The sequence below is a fragment of the Austrofundulus limnaeus genome, unplaced genomic scaffold, assembly GCF_001266775.1.
Source record: "Austrofundulus limnaeus strain Quisiro unplaced genomic scaffold, Austrofundulus_limnaeus-1.0 Scaffold44, whole genome shotgun sequence".
In the NCBI taxonomy this organism is placed as follows: domain Eukaryota; kingdom Metazoa; phylum Chordata; class Actinopteri; order Cyprinodontiformes; family Rivulidae; genus Austrofundulus; species Austrofundulus limnaeus.
In genome coordinates, this window is record NW_013952446.1 from 819,811 (window position 1) to 839,417 (window position 19,607).

General features: G+C 40.7%; 1 protein-coding gene across 4 annotated transcripts in view; it reads right to left on the reverse strand.

Annotated features, from left to right (window-relative positions):
• The window catches only part of lef1 (lymphoid enhancer-binding factor 1), a 40,086-nt gene extending 21,325 nt beyond the window's left edge, over positions 1-18,761 (reverse strand). For all 4 annotated transcript variants that reach the window (XM_014007757.1, XM_014007756.1, XM_014007759.1 and 1 more), the window contains exons 1-3: positions 17,766-18,761; positions 15,983-16,049; positions 14,698-14,825 (exon numbers count right to left, since the gene is read on the reverse strand). In XM_014007757.1, coding sequence (XP_013863211.1) covers positions 14,698-14,825; positions 15,983-16,049; positions 17,766-17,969 — 399 coding nt within the window. In that variant the 5' untranslated portion in view covers positions 17,970-18,761. The remainder of the gene's footprint in view (positions 1-14,697; positions 14,826-15,982; positions 16,050-17,765) is intronic.
• Between the last annotated feature and the right edge of the window lie 846 nt (positions 18,762-19,607).

The following is a 19,607-nucleotide window of genomic DNA, read 5'->3' on the forward strand; positions in this document are numbered from 1 at the left end:
GACAACTTGTGCTTGGAGCTACCCTTCGTGTCAGCTCTGTTACTGACAATCTGCACGTGCAAGGAAGATAATTTGTGTGAAATGTGCCTGCCCCAGATGAAAAGACTTTATCCCCTATAAAGTGTTCAACTCTTAATTTCTATGCAGTGCGGAACTATTAACAAACCGAGGGAAATAGAACAGAACAAATTATCCAGTTGCTATTTTTCCTGCGTGGTAAGCCAGTGAACGTAAAAGAAATAAGAAAACAAGGTGGGGCTGTTTTTAAAAGACCCCAGGCTCCCCAGGTAAAAGCACATACTGGGATTCAGATTGGAATCTGTTACATATTTAATAATGTGTTTTTAAAATGTTGTCATTTTGATAGAATCTGATAGTTGTTATACAAATGAACTCTTAGATTAATGTTGTTTGCAGGGGGTGGGGACATAAAAGCTTAAATTTTGTAAAAGCTTTATGTGAAAACTAACTGTAAAGCATGGCATCACAATGACAACAAAGGCGACACTGTATTTTATCTACAAGATGAAAATATAATGGAAGTACAGACATGCTAACCAACATTTGTTTCACTAGTGCAAGCACACAATGACATGGCACTAACTGAGCCTGCTTAAAACTATATATAGAGGAACAATTTCTTTAGATCCAGTGAACCAAATACGACCCGATTTAAATGACAATTATATAGCATTTTTATTTTTCCTTTCTTAAATTTGTATGTTTACCTCAGCTAATGCAAATGTGCCTGATATGTTATATGGTGTTAACCCTTTAAGTACCATGGCTATAATGTCGATTTTGGACATACATTGTTATTATGGTTGTAAAATTGCCAGGATATGTCCAAAGTTTGAGAGCTTTGATTCTTTCCCCCATGAGTAGTTAAACTTGACTTTTTAACATTTGATTAATGATTATTGCACATTATAAAGAAATTTCAGCAGTTTAAAAGAAGAAAAATACAAAAACAAAACCAAAAATCAAGGTTTATTGAGAAATAATACTCAGAATGTTTATGAAGTTTTAATTTGGTATTTGAAATGTGACCCTATACGTTGTTTACAATATTTACCAGTCATTTTTTGAGTGTTGGACACTGGGTGTACAAAATACAAAGCAAAAGATAACTATAAACACAGGCAAAATTAGGCCAAATAACAGTTCAAAGGTGAAAAAATATGTACATTCTCAAATTACATTGATATTGTACATGAACTTTTGATTTGACATTTGAAACATGTATTTTTGTTTTTCCTTTCTTAAACTTGCATGTTTACCTCATGCTAATGCAAATATGCCTTATCGATTAAATGGTGTAAATAAACACACAGTCACTGGTGGGTCTTGGACTCCAAATTCTCATGCGTCACACTGAGGATTATTGATGTGTTCCCACAATCTGTGCCCTGTGTGGAAGCTGAACAGCGCTGAATGGAGGTCGGGTACTCTACTGTTGTGTTTATGGAGTGTGCATGTGCGTGTGATTGTGTGTGGAGGGAGGGCTTAGGTCTCTGTGCTGCCAGAGCTCTGGGCGAACTGCAGGATGTTCACCTTGCGGCGGGGCACAGGGCTCATTATCGCAGCAGGACCTGGTCACATCAAAGGACCAAGGAAAGGGCAAACATTCTGCTGAAGTGCCACTGTCAGCAGGCCTGCGAGCACACACCCAAGTACATACACAAAAGGCAGAATGCACACACACACACACACACATATTTAAAAAACACACTTGAGCACCCTGCATGTTTGCATCCACAAGGAACATGGCTGCTCTCAAGAGCATCACGTTTTGGATTTTGTTTTAAAGATATGCCAGCTGAAATATTCTTTAAGAATTACTGCAGAACTTGTTAGTTTTATATACTTATACACACAATAACAAAACATAAACACCTGTTAAAAACAAAGCCTACAGTTTCATAATTCAACCCAGGAGCAGTGGTGATCTCAGGGCTTCAGGTTTAAACTCAGCCTTTAGAGCTGACCAAAAGCAGGAAATATTTGCAATACACTCTTCCTGAATCAATCGGCGTCTCTTTTGAGCAACTATTTATAGCAGCCCCACTGCTATAACCCACTGCATGATTTATCATTAGAAGCCAGCTCTGGTCTGCTGAGTAGCTACATTCATGCCAGGCAGCTCAGTGGTGCCAACATCCACATTCAAAAAACACTCGGAAGGCCCTGAGAGATGCACACACACACACACAAAATACTAAATTGCAGCACAAGCTAACTGTGTGGCTAAAACCTTAGCAACAATACAACAAAACAGAAGAAGGGAGAGGGGAAAAACAGAGCAGAATGAGAGAAAAAGTGCTGATGAGTTGCAGGAGCTTCATAGATCTGTCGAACAAGAGCGGATTTGCCTGCTACACCTAGATAGTGCCCCCCCTCCTCTCGCTCAGCTTTCGCCCAGGTATTCTGGGCATGAATGGCTGTCAGTTTGGATTTTGGAGCTCAGCGTTGAGGGGGAAAATAGAGTCTGGTGGGGGTCTTTGTGTGTCTCTACTGGTGGAGACGAGCGCAAGAGACAGTACTCGTCTCACTAAGCTCCGGCTAGGCTCAAATGCAAAATTTCACCTCACATCTATGGAAAGGAAGAAGAAGAAATTTAAAGATGGAAAGCTAGAAAGTGCACGAAGCAGCTGGCTATAGGGGCACTGCTGTGTTAATGAGGAAGGCTTTTAATGGTACACACACACACAAAAACACGTGCACACACACACAGCCAAAATATGGATGGGGAGGTGTTTTGAATGAGAGCTGCTTCTGCCTGAGCTGAAGAGAATATTGACCTAGTTTTCCTTCTGTATTTCACTCAAACAGATGCACACCCACTCACATTATGTATAAGAATGAAGCAAATAAAAATATAAAAGGATTACTTACCACTGATGACGTGACATGAAATTTAAAAAGATAAACTGAAGGGGAAAGGTCAAAAGTGTGTAAAAATACAGCTTTTTGCGATGTTTTAGCATCACCAAGCCAGCATCATGCCATGTGTCCTCAGGTGTTACGACACCTGTGTCCTGAACCTTTGAACCTGTTATCACAGCTTCACTGACCTAAAAGAACCTTTGTTCTTCAAGATGAGCACCTTGTGTACTGTTTATTTCCAAAACTGATTTTCACCTAACAAAAGGAGCTGCTTTCTAAATAATTTGATCATCTTGATCTAGGTAATAATGAGGCATGCTTCCCACTGCTGTGTTAAAAAGCACTCGTGGTTGTGGATCACATTGCACACCTCTCATCATTCACATAATGGGCCATGCAACAATATCGAGCCGCCTTCTGTTTGGGTGCGATTCCACGTTTTAAGGGATTAACTGGTAAAGACTACCAACAACTGCCTTTCAACGTGGAATTAGTCATTAATCAAACCACACATTTCAGGATTTCTTTCTAACTGGGCACACACGCCCCTGCTAAGATCTGAATGGCAAGCAAGGAGCTATTCAGATTTGATCCCTTCCGAACAAACGGCTTTTCTCCCACCCCACCGAAGCAGGGAACTCTTAAAGAGCCTCTCCAAGGATCCGAACGGTCACAAGAAAACCCTGCCCCGTCAATTAGCTTTGTGGCAGGGTTTAATGGGTTTTAACACAAACAAAACAATGAGCGTGTACCACACGGCAGAGGACAACATCTGCTTATCCCTCGATACATCCAAAGAAATGGTAATTTTGGGAACATAATAGGGACTCCTCATGCACTGGGCCTATAGTTAAAAAAAAACAATATAGTTGCACTTGTGCAACTGATGCAATCAATCTGGATGGTCAGTCTGATAATAAACACAACAGTGTTGTAATTCAGCTCTTAGCTAGATTCATAAGACATCTTTATCAGTTACTCAGTCTATTAAGTCTTGTGAATGAAGATAAATAAAATATACAGTTTGTTAGATTTAAAGAACAACGTGTTAATCATGAATGTAAGCATATATGCCTGATTACGTAATAAAATGAGAATGCAAAATCAGAAAAATACAAATCCTATTACGAACTGCAGCTATGCCACTGACATATTGTACACAGTCTTTTAGTCCTAGTTGAGTGCAGCTGTTTATGTCAAATAAATGATAGTAGAGAGCTTAAACTTTACAGCCCAACCATTTTTAACCAATCTCTCCTAAATGCAGATTTCTATAATCTAACCCATTTTTGACCTAGACAGGGAGGGAGAGGGTGAGCTGGACACACCTGCTTTTTATTTGCTCCAGACTGGTGTACACGATTGGCCTTAAATTCTAATTTAAACAACCTCGTGGATACCTCACACTTCTAAATGGTTGCATGCAGTTTTTACTCAATTCTGTCTAACTCAGTCAGAATGTAACATGTTTTAGGAAGCTGAACCGACTTGCTTTCTTTACGTCTCATCTCCACGGTTGAATGCTGTTTGACTAACTGGGTGTCGTACAGGTTGTGCTGGACTAAATCTCCTTAAAGTCGTTGGTGGGAAAAAAGTAGAGCTCAATTGATAATTTAATTTAATTAATCATATTTTGTTTGCAACTAAAACAAGCAGCCAAATGAAAACAAGAGCTGCACGATTTTTATTAATGTATTCACAGCCTTTTTAAAATGACAAAAAAGTGTAACTGAACTCCAACTGACCTGTGGTTGAGAAGTTAAACAGCTAACAACTTTCTTATATGTGTTTTGTTGATGAGAGGATTGGAAATGTAAATTCAATTTCTGGGGGAGGGTGGAGAACACTTCCATTTCCTCCGCCTTTCATCTCAAAAGATAGGGGTACAGTGGGGGTGGATTGATTTGAGGTTTTGATGCATTGTTTGATGACGGGCAGCTCAAAGTGCAGGATACCTCTGTGATGTCCCTCTATTGGGGAACATGAAAAGCATCACCTGGCCCCCGAGCCGAGGGTTGCGGCCGATGCTGGATTTAAGGGCAAGCTCCTGCTGAGCTGGTCGGTGGTTCCATTCATGCCACATAATCCATTCAGCGTGACCTTTATATTTTCAGAGTCGTTCCACTTCCCTCTCAGCTTATTTTGCAGATAATACGGTCCTGATCAACAGCATTTTGAGATGATATATCTCATTTATTTAATTTGTACACGCCACAAGGAGAATAAGAGCTTTCCATCACCGACTTTGCCCTCCAATGATCAAAAGAAACATGGAGTACAAGGCGAGCTCATCAGATCAACAAACAAATTCTTGCTGAATTTTTTTGTGGGTTTCATCATCCTGCATCAAGTGACTGCTGGGGAAGAAAACAAAGTCTTCTTTTGATTACTGTGACATTAGAATATTCAGAGAGCCGGGGTGGATGGGTAATCAAGGTTTGGACATTTATATTTCAGTTTACTACTCTTCAATTTTTCCATTTACTTTCAAAGTACAACAAAATATATTAAATTTTAAAAAAGTACAATCCCTTGGCAGGATTAGTCATGAGCTTCAGACTCCCACCATGTTCTAGATTTGCCTAAACTAGGAGCAAATATATTTGGAATAAATCTTTTGAGCAAGCACCATAAAAAGAAGGGTATAAATTGTAACACCGCTGTGTGTTAAGACACTAAAACAGTTGAAGACTGGATGAACTACAGCAGCAGCAGCGAGGAAAGAAAAGCGTTCAACTCTGCCGTTTTCCTCTGTGACTTGGGGCCACTGAGTTTTTTGCCATCCGTGGTAAATTGGGCGCCTGGGGCAGAAGCCTCGCTCGAGCTTGCATTTCCGAGCCGAATGAGGAGGGCATGAGGGACAGAGATACAGCACTGGAGGCAAAACAGGGCATAGTTGATGTGTGTGTGTATGTGTGTGTGTGAGTTGGGCGGCTGCAGAGTAGAGGTGACACCATGCACATGTTTAAACACAAAAGGGACCTGGCTCCTTATAGCCACACGCAATGTGTATCTGACAGCGCTGAAAGCAACTTGCGGTGGCGATCAGCACCCACCATTCTCTCCGCTCGGTCCATCCACCTCGTCAGAAAATATGGCTACATCTGCAAGTGTAATCACTGCATTGTCCTCTGATTTTCTGCTCTGCTGGGCAGCAGCATGGCAGCAGGCTTTTCAGCACCTCACCCCACCCCTCCCACCCACCCATTCTTTCCCCTCAAGTGCCCTCGCCTGTTCCTGGCTACTCTTTCTGTTGGTGAGGCCGGCGTACCTCACAGATTACAGAGCTCTGGTCGCTCAGGTAACACGAGTCACTAATCTGGCTGGGGTTGAATTACATATAATTGCCTCGGTGCTGTGATTGATTTCAGACTTGGAAAGAAGACGACGATGCCCCCCACCCCACCCCATCCCCACAACCTCCCCTCCCTGCTTCTCTCCAGCGCTCACGAGCGGCAGCCAAGACTCTCCATCTAGTAGGAGGCAGGAGGCTTTGAAGAGATCAAAGCCAAGGCCGGGAGCAGTTGCGCGCCCAGGGAATACGGGAGAGAGGCTTTCTGCTCCTCAGCCCTATTTTCTAGCGTCATGTTGGATTGCAGCTGTATTGCATTTCGCCAGTTTTCCTAATGCTCTTGGTTTTGACTTTGACATCAGTGATCCCCCCCCTCCACCCCTGTTTTTTTAAAAACAAGGAAGGAAGAGTAAAAAAAGAAAAAGAACGTGCACAAGGAGGAAAGAAGGGGTGGAAAAAGAAGGACAGGAAAGGAAAAAAGGAAGAAGGTAAATGGATCCAAAGACGGATATATATATTTTTTTATTTTCACAACTCCATTATTGGCTAGTTCAAAGAAGAGGAGGTGGAGAACGAAGCATTTGTTTTCAATTCCGCCGCCGATATGAAAGGAGCGACAAACTTTTATGGGCTTACCAAAAATTAAAGACAGGCTTTTTCACAGTCAAAGAGCTGGGTGTTTTTTATGGCCAAGACCACACAAAATGAACTGATAGAAAGGCCCTCCTTTTTGTCCTCCCACTGAAAACTCAGCAGCAGAGTGAACCTCTTGGATAGATCCACGTACAGACACACACACACACACACACACGTGTGAGCCTGCACCCATTTGTGTTGGAAACTGCTGGACAAAAAGAAAAAGTGGTTTTGATGTTCAGCACAAGAACACAGAAGGAGGCGTGAAGAAAGAGAGCAAGCTACAGCCATGTATTCATTTAATGGCCCGGCTAATAAAGCCTGGTGGCAAGAAGGCACCCTTTGTACTGTAACTATGCAGGCCCTATACCAACCTCCTACACTGGGGACCATTAATATTTCAGCGCTGTCAGATACACATTGCATGTGAGCCTCTTTAGCACTCACACCCACAGCAGAAAGAAATAATGAGCTACTGAAAAATATGAAACAGCAAAAAAATAAAAAATAAAAACTAAGGACGGCGCGAGAACGCCCAAGACGGACTCGATTCATACAACAGAGGAGCTATTGATCATAGCTCTGTTTCTGAGCCGGACAAAGTGAGGGCTGTTTGAGCTTCTCAGAAGTCTGGACACAGCTGGCAGGATTTGTAGCCATTTTTCACCCCTGTGATCCCGTCGTTCCCCTTGTCTGCAGTTTACTAGTTGGAGCCTCTTTATAGACCATCAAGCTGTCAGGATCAAGTCAGAAAAAGCTATTCATGATTTTACTCATTTTATGGCTGCTTCAAGGAACAGTGAGGTACTGTGATCGGCCTTCAGGGACTGCTGCCAAGTTTTACTCAGCACTTACACACCAAACTACTGCCATGGAGTCATGCAAATTGTATTTTCTGATAAAAACAACAACTGTAGTATTCGTTTGTGCGACCAGTTTTTTTAACCACATTCTGCATAGAAAGTTACTAAATTACGCCTTTCGATTATACACAGCAATAACACATATGCACACCCGCCGCCTTGTAGCCTCCATTTCTTATCCACTCTCACAGGAAGTCCCCACCCACACCATTCAAACAGACTGGGCAATAGGGACAACCTTGACGAGGCCTTCCACTGACCCCTGGAGATCAGTGGCAGGCTGCTGGTGAGGAGTGAAGCCCTCCAAGCAGGTGCTGAGGCCCGAGCAGCAGCCTGCCCACGGATGCCTGACTGGCTGGCTCCAGGCAGAGCTGTTGATTGGTTAAGCTCCGTCTAATTCAGTGGGAGTAACAGAAATGAGGAAAGTTTCATCATCAGCGGGTCCCTTGCTTTGAGCAAAAACATGCGCCCAAAATAAACATCAATGGGATGCATCATGCGCATGCCTGTATGTGATGCTCACGGGCATTTGCATTTCCCAGACATGTAAATGCTCTTATGTTTAGAGCTTTACATACTTTGTTATTAATTCTTGCAACTTTGCAGATGTCTTTTATGTGAACCTCTCATTTTTTTTAAATAATGAATGCTTAAAAATATTTCATGGTTTTGATTATTCAACCTGCTCACTTTGTTTATTGATGTAATAGCACTGCAGTATAAGCATGACTCTTAATTATCACCTGTCATGAAAGGCAATGTTTACTCATGTCTGTGTTTGTTTGTTGTATGTCATAAACTAGTCGACAGATATTAATGAAACTTTCAGTAAGCAATCATTGGATGTACATCTACATTTCTGGTTATATGTATAAACCAATAATTAATTTGACTTTGCATCATAGCCATTACTAAACACCTCGAAACCTCCTACCGCTTCCGTCACACCCATTTTTGCACGTTATCACAACAGCTTCATGCTGTTTACAACCTGTAACGTTGTAGTCTATTTTGTTGTAATAATAATTTCAAAAAAGCAGCAACAATATAAAATATCAGTTTTGGAAAATTGCAACTCAGAATATAATTGAACCTTACCATCAGACCTGGAAAGTATATTTTCTGAAGAGCCGGAGCAAGTAGAGACGACGTTTCAGCTTGGTAAGATAGTAAATCCTCACACACACACACACACACATCAATGTCAAGCTAATTTATTTATCATTAAATCGTGGTGTAAGCTAGATCGCAGATAGACCAAACAACCGAACAAAACAACGCAAGTTGTTTTTCAGCTTACCTGGGCAGACAACAATGGTGTTTGTGTACTTCCGAGTGTTGGAATTGTATCATCTTTTAGTGGTAATCTTGTTATTAGTTCAATGTTAAATTACCTTTTGTTCTGAAAGCTGTCATCTGTAAAGTGGCTCAAACAAATATATAACTTTTTTTTCGGAGGGTTACTTAAAAAAAATCTAACTATTTCTTAAGAACTGTGTCATCCATAGCAAGCTTAAAAAGAGGGCAGCCTTTTCTCAAAGGCATTTTTTAATCTGAAAAAGGACTGGACTGAGAAGTACTTAGTATTAGTATTAGTTGGCTTAGCAGCTGCGCGGTTTCACCAGGTATGTTTGCCAATTGTTGCTGCCGATAGCCTGCAGGAGTTGAGGGGAAAGCGTGCTCTGTGATACGGAAGCTCGTCTTTGAGACACAGCCCAGAGGAGGAGCTGCACCTAAAAGGTGGTTCTAGGGCCAACAAGTCGTTTTTGCTCTCCTGCCTGGCTGCCTCGGGACACTACAGGATTTCTCAAACATAAATGAATGAGACTAAACTATACTCTGTATATGTTTTTGATGAGGGAATGACATTATAGCATGGTATAAAGCTCAAACAAGTTTATTTTAAATTATATTGCCCCTTTAACTATTTTAACTAACACAAAAATGTCAATAACTTTGTAAATTTTGTGACATTGTGTTTTAATTGTGTAACTGTATGTAAATGTATAATTTTTGCTGCCTCTTGGCCAGGACTACCTTGAAAAAGAGGTTTTTAATCTCAATGGGACTTTCCTGGTTAAATAAAAGAAATAAATAATAAATAATATATTGTACAGATATAGAGCAACATTTTCAAGTGGTACTAGCTAAAATTCATTCCCGAAAAATGGCGCCAACTGATTACTTAAGATCTTAGTCTAAAACTTTGGTGTACAAAGCAGCATGTAATATGCATTCTTTAAAATGAATCATAACTTTTTATGCAGTAAAACTGAAGATACCTTTAAACATATTTAAAAAAGAATCAAGTTAAACTAACAGCAGCAAACTTTGACACTGTAACATGATAATGCCAAGAAAAACAAAGCAGCCAGAACCATTTGTTTTTTGTCTCTTATACAATGCAAATTTTAAGAGAAACTGTAACATTTCTGTTAGTTATCAGACATTTGTGTACACGACAGCATTTTTTAACGAGACTGAAGTGCACGTGTTGTTGAAGTGCTAAAAAAAATCACAGCGCCAGCTTGTGACCCGGCATAGAAACTACAGCAGAATAAACTTTTTGTTGCGATCTCATCTAAATTGAGATTCTGATCACAGGACTACCTTGTGGACGTGTAACTTTTTCACAGTCATCATCGTTTCATCGGACAAAACGTTTCCAGAGACCGTTCATGTGTAAACAAGGCCTTAGAAAAAAAAAAACACCACAAACTGCGTCTCTCTGTGCAGAAAAAAGAATCGCTCCATTTACTGAGATGAAAACACCGATAAGATGATTGCAACCACATGGTGTCATTAGCACTAAGCATATGAAGTAAACGTGTCAAGCAGCCTCACCACACGCTGGAGGATGAGAAGAAACTGTGCTGTTATAATGGGATTGTTTATAAAACTCTGACACAGCAGCGCTACTAAAAGCCTAAAACAGCAAGTGTTTTTTTTTCTCTTTTTTCCTGTGTGGGGTCCCTGGTGCAGTCTTCACTCTGCACACATACAGTATTTCATTGTGTGGGATCTGCATAGCAGATGATACTGACGTCAGCGTGATCATTCCTATTTGGTGTATGTGGGGGAAAAAGGACTAATCATACTTTTGTATTTTGACTGTTTTAGTTTCCCTCCATATTGTTTTTTTTATAGACAAACAGGGAGAGAGAGATGTTCATAAAGAAGTCTAGCAGTCTGAACTTCACACAGAGCACTCAGTCTGCAGTCACTCTTTAAGAAACTACTGAGAGGTGCCAAGAGCTGCCATCTAGAAAATGATGTGTGGACATGGAAGGCTGCTGGTTGATGCAGTGTTCTTTTTAACAGGGATCTTCCACGGTAGCACTGGGGGCATGAGCTCGGGACACACACAGCACTGAGGGACACCAGAGCGGTCTGACCAAATCCCGTTAGGTAAGCCTGGGTTAGTGATTCCACGCTGCGAGACACTGGCTAGCAGATCCGTCACGTTCCTCCTACATCAAAGGAAGCGCAGCGCTGCACCCCTCCTCCTCACCATGAGGATCTGCAATTGAGGGTCCAAAGGGGGCGAAAAAAAGAACACTGCAATGGAAAGACAGCTCTTTAAATCTTTGCAAAACTAAAAAAAAGAAATAAAAACAGCAGTCCTATCTTCATGCTGTTACCCAAGACTCACAAGACTGTTCTTACACAGCAGGAGATCACAAACACATCTTCACAGTCAGCTGAAAGCCCTTGTGCTGCATCTTCTGCACCATCAACATTTCAAACCCAAAACCTTGCAGAGTGTTTTTATCTCATCAAACACGCACTTATGTGTTTACTTAAATGGATATGGCTGAACGTCATGGTCTCTGTGCTTTTGATGACTTGTTAAAACCTTCAGAGGAGCATGTAGAACCACGGTTCATGCAGTTTTAACCACTGGCTTGTGTAACAACAGCTGCGTGCACTGAGAATGGATTTTGGGGGTCATTTAAAAATATGCGCCGACTGTTACATGCATGACAATCTTGTTTTAAAAGCTTTCGATTCCAAATCCAACCCTGGTGTTTGGAGGGCTAAAGAAGTACATTTTCAAAACTCCTGAAGACAGTCGGCTCATCTCCTTCCACACGTTAAAAAGTCGAGTGAAGACAGCGCTTTTAAGATCAGTCTTTGCAACATTACAGGAGTTATTTTTATCTTTTCTAATTTTACACATCAAAAGATCAACAGAACACAGACAAAGGACTCTTATCTGATGCATCTAAAAATGCTTCAATACAAGTAGTGCAAAAAAAAAAGTCGTTCATCACTACAGTTATCAAACAGAGAAAAATTAGCCAGTTTTATTGAAATTTGTTTAGGTTAACTTTGTGCGCAGAGTTCCAAGTTTTGAACAGCTTCTAAATAGAAAATAATCTACTTTTTTGTAACACAAAACAGACTTCTTCCAGTCAACTTTGTTTAAATCAATACGCCTGCATCTCAAGTACATTCACACCAAAAACCGAGCTTCTGCGGTAGAGTCAGCTCGTTAGGCTGAAAGTCCTAAAATCTGCTGACAATCAGTAACTCCTGACGTCTCCATCCTGACTGGACAGCATGTGCAGGAATGTCATGGTCAATGAAATCAATCTAAACTGCTGGGATCGGGGTGGAGGGAGGGGGACCGGGGCTCAGGATGGAAGAGAATGAAAGAGAGAATGTAGCTTTGATCTCGGTGAAAACCGATCCCAGGCCTGCAGATACTGTGGCTGCGGTGGAGGCCGGCAGCAGAGGCAGCGAGTTGACATCAGTGAGAACGCCAGAGGACTCTTGTTCCACCGAGCTTTGGCTCCTGTTATCGAACAAGTAGGAGAAATGTGTGTATATATACAGATATATATATAGTTTTAAAAAGAGACTACTGTTTTATTGAAGACAGGATGAGGGGGAGAAAGCAACCACAGTAAAAGAAATTAAAGCTGGACTTTAGAAGTTTTGGCAGCAAGCGCACCGCCTAACTGCCTGGTTTTAAACATCTGCACTTAGGGGTAATTTCCTCTCACACAGTCAGCTGGTCTCCATACAGACCTTGGAGTTTTTCAGGATCATCTGATGGTGATGATTAAAAAACAAGCCATAAACAAACAAACAAACAAACAAAAAGTAGAAACCATCACATGCCCACATTTCTGAAACTAAGCCGTTTACACACCAAACAAGGTAAAAGCATAAATTTTCTCCACAATGTCTCGTACTTTCACTTCTGCAACTATTTCAGAGGAGAAGCTGAGCAATTTTAACATCATTTCTTGATAGAGTTGCGTGTGAAAGAAGATCCTTTGCACTCAGCATGTGGCATCTACCCCCGACACTCACATCTGCTTCCCAAAGCAGACTCTCACAACAACACAGGACTCACACTTCACAACTTTACGTTGCTGAAACCGACTCGACTGAACTGCAAAAAACACACGACGCACGGGGGGTTTTTGTTCTTCCTCGCCATGTGGCACGCATTTCCAGTCTTAGGCATCTAACCACGGACAGACAGGCTCAACCTGTCTTCCCGAGTGCCACACGAAGGATAAGCGTGGACAGCCGCAGGTCGGTTCTGTGTTTTATGCCTGACTTTAGAGGAGAAATCTGCAAATGGGGCAGACACCGGAAGCCACTGGCGAGAGACCTGCAGCTGGCCTGAAATTATTGCAGTTCGAGGGGTAATATCTGAAAAGCACTTCAACCCGGTCAACAATAGAGGCTCTTTTGCAGGTTAGCCTCAGGCGCTCATGCTGAGCCCAGAAGTGGTGTTTCGTTGGGTCATGCAGACAAACATCACTGGAGTTTTAACAGGAGGGGAAGAATAAAAGTGTTGAAATCATGGGAGACATTTGCCTCCCAGGAGGTCAAACAGACTAGTTAAGAGGGTAGGTGTCAACAGTGCTGGTGTGTAAGAGTAAATACAGTGGCACAAACATTTCAAATGACAAAACATCAAATTGATTGCTTAGCGGGAATGTTTCCATGTGATATAATAAGAAGGGTTTAATGTTTTGATTTTGCTCTTTTTATTTTTGTTTTATTTGTTGACAGACCTATGTCTAGTAATTTTCTATTTCTAGAGGTACATGGACCTTCCTACCTCAAATCTTTAATATTTTTGCAGCACACTGGTTCATGTTTTCACAAAATAAATCTATGACAATTGTTTTTAGCCTCACAAATAACTGCAAGTAATGAGTTTTGTTGTAATCAATAAAGTAGCTTTTTGATTAAATGATTTATGGTTAGATGTCAAACGTTTAAAAAGATGAACATTTAAATCTGAAAGACTAATAAATTAAACTAATAATCATTTTAATCCTAAAAAAAGTACTTAAAAATAAAAGAGCAGAAATTCACATTTCATTATTGTTTTTACATCAGATCTTGTAAATATTAAAGTCTTTGTTCTTTTTTGGTCTTTATTGGTAGCCGCATGATAATCTAAGTGTGTCTCATGTTCAGAAATGTCCAGAATCTGTTGATGTCCAGAGCAACAAGTTGCTTTACTTCTTTAGACTTTATTGTCAGAAAAAAGTTGTTAAATGTGCTAAAGTTGACCCGGTTCTTGGCTACAAATTTTCCGCTGTCAAACTGTGACATTTAAATAAGTAACTGAGCTTTTATTCAACTTCTACAAGTGCAAAATTAATACAGTTTTTGTAGGTCAAACCAGAGTCATGCTACTTGAGGGTTTTTTTCCCACCCAGAAACAGCTGATTTAGTGCTACTTTAATGTCATTTATCTGCAAAGAAAATCTAGCTTTTTAGTCAAATTTACAGAAATTAACTTTAATGAGTTTGAAGTAATTTACTTACTCCTAAATAACATTATTGAGTTTATTAAAATTTACAAACAAAAGCTCAACTGTACTTTTATCCTTGTGATCAAATATTAAATATTTCTGGGTGATAGAAAAATTTTTTTGTTTGTCTTGTCAATGATGAACTTGTTAAGTTCATTTATTATCATACATCCACGGTTTTTGTCAGTAAGTCATTTCAGACAGCTTTTTAAAAAAAGTGTGTACTCACTGTTCTGGGCATGGGCGGCGAAAGGGAGCCATTGTTTATGTAGGAGTCGCTGTTCATGTTGCTCATCATGATGTAGCTCGGGTAGGTTGGGTATGGATGGCCTTTACTGTACATGTCTTGATGTTTTACTAATAAAAATAGCAGAGAAAAACAGGAGTGTTGATTGGGCAGAGATAAAGAATACATTTACAAGCAGCAGATAAAAGCTAACTGATAAGTCATCGTCGAAACTCAAGTCTAAAACGCTTCTCTAAACACAATAAATATCTTTAAATAAAAAGGATTTGTCGTATATACAGTCTGACGAACAAAACGGGCAACAACAAAGCTGATCTTGAATTACATCTGGTCTGATTCAGCAATGATATCACTCTCTGTTGCTTTAACCTATGCCCCATTTTGCTTCGGCCTTTTGTTTGCCCCCTTTCTTTCCACCAAACAGGGGAGGGGTGTATTATACAGAGGAACAAAGAAGCCCCTCTGTGCCAATTAGCACCAATTAGAAGAACATACAGACTGTGTCAAAACAGGAGACGCCCCAACTGTTTCTCCATGCCTTTGACCTGAAAAAAAAAAGGGGGGGGGGGGGGCTTCAATAAAAGAGGCCTCAATACAGCGCCACTCGCCACTCAGAGGCAGAATAAGGCCACGTTGTGGGGAGGGTGGGGGGTGGAGGGGTTTTGGTATACAGCCCGATGGCGACGCGGATCTTGTTGTAAAGAAGAGCGATGTTTGGTTTTGAGGGGGTCTTATTCAGGAGTGAAAGGGGAACAAAGAGGAGACACACTCCTCTTCAAAAGCCTTAATGATGACCTGCAGCAGGGTCAGACTACAATAGCCAGGGAGCAATGAGTCCTGAGGGACGGCAGCAACATGTTGCATGTGACTGGTCTAAGCTAGGCAGCTTCAACTGCGCTCTTAGGAAGAACCCGACCTAAAAAAGGTGGCTTTCTGGTCAGAAGGCCTTTGAAAAGAAAACAAACAATATAAAATAGGGGCATCTTATTTGAGATATTCCTGTTTTCTCCCCCACTTCTGCAGGCACCCTCATCTATGCAGTAGGTAGCTGTGTTTCTGAAGACAGCGTGTCCAGACTAGACTGGGATCAGCTGGATCAGAGGCTCTGATAAGAAAACAAAAAAAAACCTATGAACAGTACATGTCTGTAAAACAAGGTGACACTTCTTCCTCGTGTCGCCTTTGCCTCAGTTTGTAAAAGCAGTCGATTCTTAAAATGTCTGAAGGGTCGATTTAACAAGTTCTAGCTTAGGGCTGCGTCACTTACTATCATCTGGATGGTCTCTGTGTTTTTCGTGGTATGAATCCTGCTGTATTTGGGACTGTCTAGCTGCCTGTAAAAAAGAAAAAAAGGGGGAAAAAACACAAAAAACAAACAAAACATAAATCAAACACAATAAAGTTATGATGAATCAGTAAGGCCTTAAAATAACATCAACTGAAACAGTTATAAATACAGCTGGGACAAATGTTGCCCCTAAAGTAGAACAGCCTCGTGCACATGCAAACACACACACACACACACACACACACACACACAAAACAACCATCATCAGCTTCAGAAGAACCACTTAATTAAGCTTCATGTCCTTAAGGAGTTTACAAATTAATTTGTTTTCAATACCATAGGATCGCTCTCGTTTTCATTTTTGATTTTAAGAGCATTTTCACATTCAAACAAAAAATATTATATTTATGTTATGAATCTAAAAACCACGTGCAACATAAATAAAATGAAGAAAAAAAAACACAAGATGGAGCTTTTGCAAGAGAGAGAGAGAGAGAGAGAGAGAGACTTCAATTTCCTAATATTTCCAAATAAAAAAAATATTTTTGTTAGAGTTTAGACCCCCTCAGGATGGATTCAAGCTGTGCGACGGAAACGTCACCAGTTTCCCAATTAACATCCAGCCTCCGTCTCCTGATTCTCGGGGACGTGGGGACAAAAGGTGCACGGTTTTGTGAAAGTGGCCAGATTTTCAGCATCACAGAAGTTAATCACAAAGCAGCAACTTTGTAAAGGGAAAATAAAGCTTCAGTCTGTGGTCGCAGCGTGGCTGGGAAGGATGTATAAAAAGAATTTACTCCACAAATTTAAGCTTGAAATGTTTTTAATCAGGTTACACTTTGTGTCTCCAGTTAAAACTCCATATTCAAAACAAAAAACAATGTATTCTGAATACGCTAAATCCGCTAAATGGTGTCTTTATTTCCATTGTGTGCAATTACAATTAATTCAAGAAAGTAATTACCAATTTCATAGATTTAAATTATCAAGCAAAGTAAATTGGTTTAATGCACTCTCAGCACTTAAACATTAAAATTTCATTTAAAAAGGCACCATTTTAAGGACATAAATAAAAGAAATTCGAAAATAGGAGGAATGTGAGAGATAACATCATGTTTATCAATCAGGCTGGACTCCATACTTCATTATAAATGAATATCTTTAGTTTGTAGGTTTTAAATAGCAGGTGCTAAATAGATTTATGTGTGTTTACAGCTGCTGAGGATGTACCAAAGATAACACAGTCAGTCTGCCAGTCACAGGCTTTCTCAAAAGGCCTCCTGTTCTTAGTCTCACAATATCTTTTTTCTTCTTAATACACATTTAAACATAACTACGTGGTGTGTTTTGTCAAATAAATTTCAACGCAGGAAGGGCTTTCTTATGAAAGTCATGCATACCACAGGTTCAGACTGTAGACTGGTCTGAGGTGTCTTTAAATGTGCCTGACATAATTTCATATCTGAAATCTTCAAAGCTAAAAATGCAAGAAAGCACAACAAAACTAAATTGGATTATTTTTTAAGAAAATAGAAACCAGTTTCGGGTTTATTTATTATTGTTTTTTTTTATTGTTACAACAGTGTTTTGTATTTAAAGCCAAAGTGCTAAAAGCTTATTAGAACTCCGGTGAGGTGATGATTAAAGTGACATAAACAACTTTAGAGGCTGCTGCACACAGTTTTCCGGTCTGTGATGAAGTTTAAATGTCTGTGCGCTCTCCACATCAATCACTGCGTCTGTGTGCATGCAGATGACTTACATCGTGGCTGTTGCTGTTGGGGCTGCTCTCCGACTCGTGGACCAGAGATGACTTGATGTCCGCCAGGTCTCCCTCCTCCTCCGAGTGGCTGAGCTCGGCGAAGATCTGCTCCTTGTGCGGGTCTCCCTCGTCTTTGAACGGGATCATTTCATCCGTGGCGCAGAGCTCCGGGTCCCCGCCACCGCCGCCCGATAACTGTGGCATTGCTGCGGTGAGGGGCTTCTTGTTCGCTTCGCCACTTAAAGCACGGAGACAACACACACGCGCACTGTCCGGAAGGTTAACTCCCACTGAAACCCGCCGTCCCGGTCCCCCCTCCTCACCACGGAACCGACCGGGGAGAAGGACGAGTCCCTGTGGGAGCGCAGCGCCGACCGGGAGAGACTGTGAGGGGAAGCGGCGTGGAGACAGACACGCTGCCGGTGTGAGTGTGTGTTTTCACACTGAAGCAACAGGAGGACAGCCTATTTCTTCACACAACTTAAAAAAAGGCAGTTTAAATCTCGGAGACGAACTTAGGATAACAAATAAAACGAGAGTCCGACGAAAAACAACCCTCAAGTTCAAAATGTCATCTTATTTCAGTCTGCGGTCCGGTGAGAACGACTCAAAACAAAAAATAATTCACACATTTATAACAAGTCTGACAGAAATACTTCCTGTATGGTCCAGTGGGGAGGCTGTTCTGGTCCTTAGGTGTAAAAAAAAAAATCAAATTTATTAAAACCAAAACAGTGGAGGATGGATAGAAAGGGAGGGAAATAAAGGACACAAGTTCGTCAAATTAAATAAAAAACAGCCGTCGTGTCGCTTTTAAAAAAACATCTTCAAAGCTGCTCGAATGAGGAGAGATAAAAGCACAAATCATAAAACTATCAAAAAAACAGAAGGTAGAGCTGGAAAGAAACACGCCGAGGACCGACTTCCCAGTGCTCCTCCAGCGTTTCCACGGTGTAATGAAACCAGTACGTGTGTGTTGGTAATGTAGCTGCGCTCCTTCCTCCTCCTCCTCCTCCTCTTCCTCCCTCCTCAGTCACTGAAGGAGAGATGAAAGGGAAGCCGACGCTGTGATTGACACCGCACCGACTGACACTCCTCCAGAGATTTATACCAGACAGACAGGAGAGCACACTGTGTGCGAGATATGCTTTAAAACAATTAGTAGAAACAAAAAAACAAACTCAAATTTAATGTAGATGCAAAAACACTTTGTGTTTATCAGAGAAAACACATTGTGTCTTTTTTTAGAGAAAGATGTAAAGATTAATTTAGGGCCTTTTCTAAAAACAATAATAACAAACAGAAATTACAGGGCCTCATAGATTTAATATGATTCTCATAGCATCTTTGATTTGTTTTCTTGTTATTTATATTTATTAATGACCCCATTCCTAATTACACAGTGCATATTTAAAAGCCTAACTCAATAATGAATTCGTAAATGACCTTGTGATGATAAGAAATAAAATAAAATAAAATGCACCGTTTTATATGCTGTCCCAAAACTTTTCTTTAATGATTTTTCTTCAGAAAATAATGTCAAAAGGTAAAAACTGCAAAAAGTGGTAATAAAAAAAACAAGAACATCATAAAAATAACTGGATCTTTTTCATAGTTTCATATTTCACGTATATATTTTTGAAAAGGGAGAAAAAAACTGCAAATAAAGTCTCGTGTTTTGTTATATTTTTATTATTATTTTCTGTCTGAGCGCTGAGACGGTTGCGTGAGCAGAACTTTATAAAGCGCGGGGGGTGGGGTTAGGCCGGGAGGGGCGGAGCCGCGGCTCCCTTTGATCTGGCGGCGGCTGGCTCTTTCATCCCCAGCTACCCTCCCTCCCTC